The 12,532-nt window shown below is 35.3% G+C and overlaps 1 protein-coding gene across 14 annotated transcripts in view; it reads right to left on the bottom strand.

Annotated features, from left to right (window-relative positions):
* l(1)G0196 (inositol hexakisphosphate and diphosphoinositol-pentakisphosphate kinase) overlaps positions 1–12,532 on the bottom strand; it is a 53,289-nt gene that overhangs the window by 2,376 nt on the left and 38,381 nt on the right. For 12 of the 14 annotated variants that reach the window (XM_089634168.1, XM_089634169.1, XM_089634174.1 and 9 more), the window contains 4 exons: positions 6,034–6,741; positions 3,400–3,597; positions 1,660–1,813; positions 111–256 (listed from right to left, as the gene is read on the bottom strand). In XM_089634168.1, the coding sequence (XP_089490294.1) occupies positions 111–256; positions 1,660–1,813; positions 3,400–3,597; positions 6,034–6,741 (1,206 nt within the window). The remainder of the gene's footprint in view (positions 1–110; positions 257–1,659; positions 1,814–3,399; positions 3,598–6,033; positions 6,742–12,532) is intronic. The other 2 variants (XM_089634178.1, XR_016302488.1) reach the window with 2 other exon arrangements.

Raw genomic sequence — 12,532 nt, forward strand, 5'->3', positions numbered from 1 at the left:
CACCTTACAATACACTCTTTAAATCAATATAAAAATGTTGAAAATAGAATTACGTATTAAAATAAGTACAGGGTGTTCTGTGATATCTGTCCTAGTAAAAATTAAGATACCTGTGATGCTAGATACACTAAGGGCGTGAGACTGAGATCCAAAGGTTGGATACAAATCAGCGTCTAGATCGGCGCCCACCGAACTAAGCTCCTGCTCGAGCTCCGGGAACATGTGCGACATGGACGGTAAGCCCAGAGCTCCGTATCTAGAAATATCAATGTACAAGCCACATGTTAGCAACACTAAACCTAGCAGGCGGCAGCCTAACAACACAACACAGCTACAAAATATGATGACTCGGAAACTTGTTAACAAATTCACGGACACATACGAGATGTGACATGACATAACGTATACTATACGTATTTTAGTCAGGGATTCAATACGACGCAACAGACAGGAAAGTAAATATATATAGTAGTTAGCCTGTCTATTTGTGTCACAATGCGGACACTTCTATACTTGATAGTGTCACACAAAAGACAATAATTTTTAATTAATGATTGTCATTGACTTCACAAAACATGTGTCGTATCAGGAAACTCTGTTTTCCAGCGAGTATCCGTCAATGGTTTAAAAATTAAATGAACACTTCTATACTGTTAACTGCATATTTAAACATTGGCACCAGTCATTTGGTTCAGTCTTATACCGCCAGAGGTTCGCCTCTGTCAGCCGACAGGCCGCATTATCGGCCGGCAAACAAGGGATTGACTGGACCTACTCGACACCCGCGAGCAGGTGGCAGTTCCAACAGTCACGAGCCAACAGCTGGGATTCCAACTGCGCAACGTAACCTTGCCGATTATCGAATGTTATTATTGTAAAGACAACATAATATTTCAATATAAACATTTACTTGGCATTTTATTATCGCCAACAATACTTGATAGTGTCACACCAAAATGTGTTCATTTTTATTATTGATTATCATCGACATCACAAAGCACATGTGTCATATCACGAACCTCTGTTTTCTGGCGTGTGTCCGTCAATGCTTCAAAAATGAAATGTGGGATGTTTTTTAAAATCAATTCAAAAGGTGAATAAAATACAATCTTTAACCCCTCAAGCTTTTGGCATATTCCGTCACAATTTATGTGTATTTCTGCTTTTTTGTATTGAATTTTTCCAAATGTATCCAAAAACTGAAAATTGTTTTTGAAAGGTGTTGAAATACGCTTTCAATTTTAATTATTAGAAATAAAAATAAATTAATTATTAGAAAGCCAACAAATTAGCCTGAGGGGTTGAGATGAAATGAACTCTAAGAGGTGTATAAATGAATGTGAATCTGGTTCTACAACTTGTTAGTCAACTACATGTTTAAAGATAGGAAATATTGCACACAAATATTGGTAAATTTAACAAAGGTTAGGTGTTGAGTTATAAGAATGCTGTTAGTCGGGAATTCTACAGGATTAACACAATTCATTACATAAAACAAATTATTTAGCTTCTGTAGAGTTGACAACACAATTGTATGACATTCGGGTTCCGGCATCTGACGAAAGCTGGGTCAAGTTAGGCTAGCAGGCACACCTGCACACGGAACAGAAAACATGAAAATCACAACATAGTTGGATTTATAGTTTGGTAGTTAGTTACCCATCGGTGCTGAGCTGGCTGGCAGACATGTCGCTATTGGCCCTCTCACAGAAGTCGGATAGGCAGTTGGGGGAGGAGGGGCCGCTGGAGGAGCCGGCGCTCGGGGGGCCCCCGGAGCTAGACAGTAGGCTCGGGGGGCCACTCCACCCTACACCTGAACACACAAAATCCACCTCAATATAATTACAAGCTAATTAATCATTTAACCACTGGAGCATCAACACATTTACAATCAAAATCATACCTCCGAAACCAACAAATAATCTGCTTACAGTGCCATAGTGCCAATGAATCTACCTTTATTTCACCATTTATCTCATATTTGAGGATTCATAAAAAAGTTTTTTTTAATTTTTAATTGTAAAATAACAGACTTCAAAATTTCAAACTTCAAAATTTTATTGGTTTCGTCTTTATAAATTAATTACTCTAACTGAATAATTACGCAAAAACTGAACAGATGAGTTAATTATTGTTAGGATTGTAAAGATATAAAAAAAAAACCACAATTACACTTAAAAACAAGACGCACAACACTTTTGCATCAAAAATGCTTTATTTTGTAATCTCACGACTATAATTAAATAGATAATTCAATAACCAACACACTTATATACAGCATGTAAATTAAAACACATAAAACAAACACGAATATCATAGAACAAAATTATCAACAGCTTTTTCTAGAACAAATTTTTCGATTTGCTATAAATAAGTTAATTTAAAATGGTTAAGTGCCGTGTACCATGTCGGCTTCCAACTGACCAACAGGGCGGACCGCGGTAAAGTTTAAATATACAAACTTGTATTAATTTAGAAAAGAACAGACCATGGGAGATTGGCGTTGTGAAAGTGTGAAAGCTAACCACTTACTTTGTGGGTGCTCTCCCTAGCGCTCCAGCGGTTAAATGACTACGAAATGATAATACAAACATCATGAGCAGAGGCTGTAGAGCGGAGCATCATGCCCCAGGAAACAAAGAAGAACAATAGTAAAGAATTAGCGTAAACCCATGAAAAATCACAGGATAGCCTGATGAAATCTTGACAAATGAGTTACAATTTTGAAAATTAATATGAGTTATATAAACAGGTATCTACTTTGTCTATTGTTTAAATTCATCACATAATCAGTTTCGATTTTGAAAATGACACTCATATTCAAAGCAAATTTGAGTTCATTGAATAAGATTTCAAGCAGGACCAACGCACAGCATAGACAACCGATGTAGTATGTTAGAAAAAGAACACTTTTGTTCATAAGTTTATAGTTATTGGAGTTTATAAACCTGGTCTTGTGGAATGCACTGCACAGTTTTTACAGTCCTAACCAACTGCAGGCCCACTGATCGTGAGATAAGTATCTTCAGCATTTGTGGCATGCACTGCACAGTTTTTACAGTCCTAACCAACTGCAGGCCCACTGATCGTGAGATAAGTATCTTCAGCATTTGTGGCATGCACTGCACAGTTTTTACAGTCCTAACCAACTGCAGGCCCACTGATCGTGAGATAAGTATCTTCAGCATTTGTGGCATGCACAGCACAGTTTTTACAGTCTTAATGAACTGCAGGCCCACTGATCGTGAGATAAGTATCTTCAGCATTTGTGGCATGCACTGCAGTTTTTACAGTCTTAATGAACTGCAGGCCCACTGACCCTGAGATAAGTATCTTCAGCATTTAGCTTCGAGAAACAAGTTCTAAATCACTAGCCCAAGAAGGAGGAAGGAGACTCACTGTTGGTAGGAGAAGTGCGCTTGCGCAGCGGGGCGGGCAGCGGGGTGGAGGGGTGCTTGGGGGGTGAAGAGGCCGGCGTGCGGAACAGCGGCACACACGTCATCTGCTCCAGGAACACGTCCAGCTGCTTCAGGCTCAGCGCATTGTGCAGTGTCTCCAGCGGACGGATAGGGGGCACTCCGCCAAAACCGTCCAAGGCTACAACACAAAGGGTATGAGTCACACTTCTATTCAATTAAGAAACTTTTATTTTAATTTATTTTATTGAAATTATATCAACATTTTTTTTTCCTAATTATTCTACTAATCCATAAGGTGAGCTCCAGGAGCTCGTGTTTATGGGAGGAGTAAGTATATACTAAAGAAAATAATGTTTAAAATACATAAAAATGTAGTTATTTAAAAAGTCTTATTAAATAACTACAAACGTAATTCAACAAACAAATTAACATAATTCAATATTGAAATTAACTACAAACATAATTCAATATACACAATTTTAGAGAATTAGTATTATTACAATAGCTAAAGTTTAAAAAAAATTAAATGCTAGGTAGTATAGATTAAGTAAACATATATTCAGGGGACAATATATCATTATCCAATTTCGTGGAGTTAATTTGCTTTTGAGATTGTTCATATTTCCAAGTTTCGGTTGCCTTCATTTTGTTTTTGGACAATAATTTATTGTACCATTTCACACCTAAATACAAGTACAGTAGAACCCCGTTAATTCGAACCACGATAATTAAAAAAAACGCATAGTGGTGCTGATATGTGGTTGTTCTTAGCATTGGGATGGCTATTAGGCCCTTTGTTTTGAATCTATTGCTTATGCTATCTAAGGGGTGAATTTTATTGATGAAATGTTCTTTATAAATTTGATACAAGACATTCTACAAATTCCTGAAATATCTCTAAAGTTGGAACATCGTATGGTTTCCTAAGGATAATTTTAACAATTATTCTTTGAATTGTTATTATGTTAAGGCGATGCCCATACGTCGTGTAATATTTTGAATAGAGCCGCCATCAATAACACTCCTTACGTAGATGGCGATAAGGCTTAAATTCCCGCTTAACACCATCCAGCTGTTTTGATTTAGGCAAGAAAAAACATGGCCAGAAAGTGCCTTTTATTTTATTTTGTGGATGTTCAGGCATAAATATTTAAATGTTTTCCGATCATTTTATAAATAACTTATTTTATCACATTATACAATAAAACCATAACCGAAAATGGAACCCATTTTCAGGTAGGTAGGAAATCCAGTAGGAAATTTTGAACTTTAAAGCAGTTTTCATAGGCCTTATAAATTATTTTTTTCTGGGCTTATAAAAAGACTTATGTAAAAAATACTCGATTATTTGAAAGGCCAAGATGTATTATACTTGCGGTATTTATTTAAAGCATCTGAAACATTTCTGGGCAACCAAATTTTCAAACCAAAAATACATGATTTCGCATTACTACGTATGGCATTGCCTTAAATAAAAAGGCAACGGTCGCAACCGGGAATCCAACCCGGGATCTCTATCTCTGAGACAACACTTCTAACCACTCCGCCTTTGTGATCTGATTTTTTTATGTCATTTTTGTCTCTCAAATATTTATCTCATATTATATTGCGACCGTTGCCTTTTCATTTTCTGTGTCTTGTTCTGTTTTGTTTTTCATATAGATTTATTTGTATTATCGTCTTCTTCGATGACATTACTTTAATTATAGTATTTCAAATATAATATATTTATAGTAATGTTCATCCTTTGTTGTTTGTGTAAGGGATTGTCTTCAATGTAAATATTATTGATATCAATTCTACACGTAGTTCCGATGCTAGATATTATTTTTTTAACATAACGATACAAGGGTAAAATACTAGGGCAGTAGGAACGGCCACCCTATTCAGCTGTTTATTAATTTTTTTATACTGGGTTTTTACAGACGATCTCACTTACTTGAGAACAATCCAGTTATAAAAACTCAGTTAATATACAAATAGGTACAACAATTACCAAAATCTACTCAGCCATAGGACACATTAATTTTCATGTACCTAAATAAAGATTAAAATATAAAACAAATAAAAATTCAAAATATATATGAAACACAAATATTACAGAAAAGTAAGAGACGCAAGTAATACATAATATAATCAGTGCAACATATTTTTTAACAATAGCAGAATTTTTTTTCTGAATCCATATAAATTATCGACAAAAATATCTACTTTCTGTTAAAATGCTTCTGCTCGCTGGCGGCCGGCCAACTGCCCGCCCACCCAGAGTTCGGAAGGCACTTGGTAGCTTTGGGTATCTGCGTTATGGCCAGCGCCATCTTGCAAAATGTCCGAATATTACATTTATTAGCTACCGGCCGTCACCATAGCCATTAGTGGTTGAAATTTTAAAATGATTTTTGCTGTGAACGTAGATAAATATATAAATGGCGTGTAATTTGAATGGACCTCCACAAAAACAGAATTTTTTGCTCATGAGGGATCAATTATGTCATTCATATTTTGCTCACACAGATATTTATACTTATTTGACAAAATAATATACATAAAGTACTTTAGTTTAGGTTGACCTGTTTGCTGCAGGAGAGAAAATGTAAGGTGGTGGTATACTTACTGGATGCAGAAGCCGTGTTGGGGATCATGTCCCGGAGGTTGGGTGCCGAGGAGCTGCCGCTAATGACGGCCGTGCTGAAGAGAGAGTTGGTGGATCCACCGCCCGCGCCCAGCTTGTTGCGGCTGTATGCGCCTCCCAACCCGAACCCCAGCATTTTGAAATAGCTCATCTGGCCGGCAATGCTGTGCCTCTGGCGTCGCACCGCATTGGGCTCTAAGAAGGGGGCATCACATGTGAGGGAGGAGCGGGGAGGTGACAACACTCTACTGGCTACACTGTGCTCGCAAGTTAGTCTCGACCGCTCGTCTGTGTTAACGCTCAAGCTATCAGAACTCCGGCGGTGGTGGCTGATGTCCGAGTCCGACGCGGCCTTCCACAGGACTCGCGAGGACTCGGACATGGGAGGGGACATAGCACTGATGGAGTGTCGTGCAAACACGGGGGAGGACAGCGGAAGTTCGTTAGTAGCCGACGGGTTGTCCGCCTCGGGCAGCTTGAGGAGAGACAACCCTCGAGAGGATTTAAACGATATGGCAGATAGTGGTAGTTCGTTAGTTGAGGATTCCGGCACCCCGTCGATGTTAATCTCGGGAGTAACAGCCTCCGCTTCGCTGTTATAACGGTTCAAGGCGAAGGTGATCTTTACGGCCGGGCATGCAATCTTAGTTTGGGGCGAATCCAAAATGATCGGTGAAGGTGTCAGTAGGACTGGAGGGTAACACGTGATGATGTCAAACAGATGATCGGACATTGATATGAGTTGGTGAACGATTAGGTTATTAATTAAAACATTGTACGTACGCAAAGCACAAAAGCATTTTGACAAATAATCGATTCGGAGAGAAGAGTGTAAGTATTATTATTATTGATGAGAGGAGAGAACATCAAGGAAGAAGAAAAATAAACAAATATATAAGTAATAGAGCATACCCATATCATAAAATAAGATAATAATATAAATATGTATATACACTTTCACGAGAGAAATGAACAATGGCTAAAGGTTGATTAAATGATGTTAAGTACCACATATCACCAATTATAAAATACAAAGGGCAAACTGAGCAACACAGAGAAGGGAAACAGCAGAGCGCAGGCGGCAGTGAACCTTTACGTTACGGACCTGCCCGTTCGTCTGCCCGCCACTCTGTCTTCACTACATCAGATGAAGCAAATATTCTTAAAACCAATCTCGCTACAAATAAACACTGTCGAGAGTTTGGTTTTAAAAATATCAGAGTTATCATGAATACCAACGTCTCACAATTCTACTCGCAAAGAAATGAACTATTCACTATTATAGTCAATCCAAGGAATAAAAGTTTTAAGGATAACTATTCACACACATGATTTCTGCAATATGTATTCAACATTTTGAAACAGAATCAGGTCATTTCAAAAGGAGAAAGAAACTCAAAAGCATGCAGCATGAATAAGAAACTCTAAAAACTTTTGCAATATCAGATGACCGTGAAAGTTCAAGACTCAACTACGAAACAGACGTCGGTAGGTGATCTTGCAGTGCGAGGTAAAGTGTGACAGGTGGATGCGAGAGCACAGTGACGTGGATTCCAGCGGTACGGCATTATCGGTCAGATGGCGCTAGTTCAACATTCTGAAGGTTTAACGGCGTTATTACTTTACTAATTGCATACTTCTTGCAGACATTTTAATGGGAAATGAAAATAGAAAAAATTATTATTAAACATCACGTAATAAGTGGCTTTCACAAATATTTCCTCGAATGCAGAAAGTATCTCAGCATTGCTCCTACAAACACCAAAAACGTATTATTAAAACTTCCACAAGGAAGATTTTTTTTAAATTAAATGAAAAATAAAGGATGGCGATATTCTACAAAAATCTAAAATTTGAATTTTATTATTTTAAAAAAAAAAAAAATTTTAATTTCACATGATATATTTGCATAAGTATTATTTTTAAATTCTCAAACTTATATTATTTGATATACATAAATTATTATTTGCCATTCTAAAATACCAATTGATTAGCTCAGGCATTATATGTTTTGACAAAAATACACAAAAGGGAAAAGCATAATTTATGTAATTTACATTTTATTGATCACAATTATTGAAAGTATTTAAAGTTCCTACGTCCAGCCAGAACCAGTTGCCTGTTGTCAGTTGCTCAGGGAACAATGCTTGCACAAAGACACTGAAAATTTACCTCCTAAATACGTGTCTTATGTCGGTTATATTAGAATACTTCATTTCTGCTAAATAAATTGCCGGCGTCACTAGTTAATAATGGCCAATGGGTTAATAAAATTAAGTAAAAAAAAAGAATACAAAATACATTATTGTGTAAGTATTCTAAGAAAGCTAGCAAAAGCATAAGAAATGTACAACAATAATAAGTATATCTACATATTATTAAGAAATAAAGTTACCTACCTACAATAACTGTCGCTATGATTGCGTAGTATATTGAATACAGAGAAATTCTTATTGGGTCAATCCGCACCAAATCATCCAGAAAATTTTGGATTTGTCACCCACCATCTCAGATTTTGATGAAACTTTAAATTTTTAATCCTTCCATATAGATAAGAAAATATAGCAAATTTTACCTTCCTACCTCAACTCGTTTTTTTTTTATGGGCAGTTGAAGTTTGGGCAAAATAAGCGTTTTTACATATTCCGAGCACTCCGGAAGAGCTTGTACCTTCAATGAAAAAAAATTGTATCTTTGTCATTTATAGTGCAAATGCAATGAAAATTTTCAATATTATCAAGAAAACTATGCTGATTGCAGAAAAAAATAAATAAACCCTTTACATTTATCTACTTGACTTTAAAAAATTACCAAAAGTAATTTTTTAAGTAATTTTTGGGACGGAAAAGGTACTTTACAAAAAAGCAATATCTCGGGAAGGTACAGTGTTAATGAAGTAATTTTTTTTTTTATTCATATCTACAAATAGCATAGAATCACATACAAAAATAAAATTCATGGCATTTTACTTGCTTCAATAAATAAAATCCATTTTAAACTTTTTTCAAACTTTTTGTAATTTTTTTTTTATTCTTATCTACAATAAACATAGTACAACCTAAAAAAATAAAACTCCTGGTATTTTGTGTGCTTCACAGTGTAGAAACGTTTTTAAAATGAGAAATCTTAATCATACAGAATTGTTCCAAGTTTTTTAAAATCTAGATACTGTATTTGCAAATAAAAAAAGTCAAACTTATTCGGTCCTTTACAACAGTGCTCCGCAACCTTTGCTCACCCACGACACACCAATTTTTTTCCTAGAATTCCGCGGCACACCGAAAGCTAAAATATATAGGTATTAAATTGATTTCTTGTTTTTTATTTGAAAAGTATACATACATACATATAATTATAACATATTTATTTTTACGCAATCTTAATAATTATTATAAAATAATAATAAATTAATGAGCGATTGATTGTTAAATTAACCTGTGCTTGTTTCAAGAACACAAAAGTTTTATATTCGGCTCGATTTTTGAAAGCGCAAACGGAAGTTCTTGGTCAAGACCTTTTAAGCATGACCGATTATCATTTTTAATTAATATAAAAAAAAGCGTTGAAAAACTTTGCTCACATAAATATGTCGTTGAAAATGGAATGCTTTGACGGAAATGCGAGGATATTATTTTTTAACGTAAATCCAGAAAACATCTAATGGATCTTCGGAGAAGTGAAGTTTTAATGTCATGTCATTATTTAAATCTGTAAATTCCTCTAGAATTTACATAGGCAGTGCTTATGTAGAATTTATTGCAATGGTTGCAAAAGGATTTCGAATCCAATCGTATTGTTCCGTATTAATGGATTAAAAATACCGACCAAATTTCTGCTGAAGCATATTTAAATGTTGTTGGGCCAGATCCACAGTTAATTGTTTGTTTTCAATTGTACTATGGTAGGTTCTTTGGTACATTTCCAAACATCCTTTTTGCAACTCTTTCTGCCATAGTTCATTCAAATGCTCGAATATATCAGCCATGTATGCAAGTTTGGTTATCCAGTAATTATCATCGAGGTGCTGATATAGTTCGGGCGTATTTTGATTTAAAAGAAACTCACGCACCTCGTGAAGAAGCTCAAACAATCTAGCCAAAACTTTGCCTCGAGATAGCCAACGAATTTCAGTATAAAACAATAAGGATTCATATTTGACTCCCATTCGTGCACAGAGTATTCCAAAGATTCGCTAGTTTAGGGCTCTTGATTTAATTATGTTTACAATTTTAATACATTCATTCATCGTGTTCAAAAGTTCCTCCGGTAAATTTTTGACCATCAATGCTTCGCGATGTATACAGCAGTGTGTAAATTGTAACGTTGGATTTTTTTGTTTTACACAAGAGACAAAACCCTTTTTACTATCCGTCATTGCTGCAGCGCCATCCGCGCAAACAGCAATGCAATTGCTCCATTTAATATTATACATTTTGAAGAAATCATTGGTTACTTGAAAAATTTCTTCACCGGTAGTTCGTTTTGAACCTCCTTACAAAATAAATAATGTTCTTTAATAAAGTCCTCGTTAACGAAACGTACAATAGCTATCAACTGTGCTTTATTTTTAATATCGGTTGTTAGTATAACTTTTTTTGTGACATTCAGTACCATTATGTTGTCCCACACTACATTTAACTAAACTTGTTTCGATTAGAGACATTTTAACAACGTACACCATAACATGAAACAACTACTGTATTTATACAGGGTGTATCGGCACTAACCCGACAAACTTTAACCAGCTATTCCTTAGCACATTTGGAGTAAAAAATGTTATGTGCACTTTGCTGTCCGGTAACGTTTTTTTTTAATAAAAAATTAATTAAACATATTTTCACCACATGTCACCACTGTTTTATCCTTTGTCAAAATTTGAAAGCAACATCGCAACTCTCGCGTGTTGCTGCGAACGAAGCCCGTATTACATAATCCAGTACCAGAAAAGAAATATTTTATTTAACAATAATGATTATTCACATTTTTCGTATGCGAATCACTGATTGTCTTCTTGTATTGTACACATCAGTTTTATTTTTGTATCTAAATTGTTTCACCTCTGGAATGCTTTGGTTTCACCTCTTACGCGTTTCACGTATTAAATAGTCTAATTTTGAAACTAAGAAACTAATTAGTAGATTTCCTGAATTTATAATCGAAGTCCAATAATTCTGAGCACTTTTAAAAACAATTTTCCTCACTTAGGTACTTATCAATAATAATAATTGGATTATTTGAACAGCGCCGTTGTTTTTTAAATCACCGTAAGTGCTCTGTCAAAATGTTACTTGCTAGGCTATCCTACAACGTATATTTTTTAATAAATTTAGTTATTTACAACTTCGCGGAATGTGATTTATGAATATTATTGCTTATGTTAAAAGCCTTCCAGAATTACCGGAATATAACGAGCAGCTTGACACACTTAAGTTTATTTCCACTAATTTGAAGGTACAAAGAATGTATAGTTTTAAAAACAATCCCGATGAATCAAAAAACGGTTCATATAAAACTGCTGCGCAACACACTGAGACAAAGGAAAGCACTCACACAAACGTCATGACTGCATTGGATTGACCACCTGCAAATGAATGCTGCCAGATTGCTAATTTATTTAAACAATAATTATTAAATTTTATTTAAAATATCGCAATTTTTTTAAAAAATCGACAATAAATTACAACTATAATTTAAAAAAAATATTCTTAACCCCACGCTTTTTCGTAATTGATTAATTAATTCAGAATTTAAACGTTGCTTGAAATGACTAGCCGTATTTGGTGACCAGATCTGAATATCCAGGTTCAGAATTTAAACGTTGCTTGAAATGACTAGCCGTATTTGGTGACCAGATCTGAATATCCAGGTTTAGAATTTAAACGTTGCTTGAAATGACTAGCCGTATTTGGTGACCAGATCTGAATATCCAGGTTCAGAATTTAAACGTTGCTTGAAATGACTAGCCGTATTTGGTGACCAGATCTGAATATCCAGGTTTAGAATTTAAACGTTGCTTGAAATGACTAGCCGTATTTGGTGACCAGATCTGAATATCCAGGTTCAGAATTTAAACGTTGCTTGAAATGACTAGCCGTATTTGGTGACCAGATCTGAATATCCAGGTTTAGAATTTAAACGTTACTTGAAATGACTAGCCGTATTTGGTGACCAGATCTGAATATCCAGGTTCAGAATTTAAACGTTGCTTGAAATGACTAGCCGTATTTGGTGACCAGATCTGAATATCCAGGTTTAGAATTTAAACGTTGCTTGAAATGACTAGCCGTATTTGGTGACCAGATCTGAATATCCAGGTACTTCCTCACCTTCCACTCCTTCCCTTAGCCATAAAACTTACCCCAATTCAACATAAAAATTGTTTAAATTATCGGATGTAATGAAATGCATAATAATTAGACCCCAAAATACTTAATTATTCAGGGAAATAAACCCCTGAGTCATCAGTTGGAAATACCAACGA

The sequence above is a fragment of the Hesperophylax consimilis genome, chromosome 8 (genome assembly GCF_061612785.1).
Source record: "Hesperophylax consimilis isolate HC1 chromosome 8, BYU_Hcon_1.0, whole genome shotgun sequence".
Classification (NCBI taxonomy): Eukaryota; Metazoa; Arthropoda; class Insecta; order Trichoptera; family Limnephilidae; genus Hesperophylax; species Hesperophylax consimilis.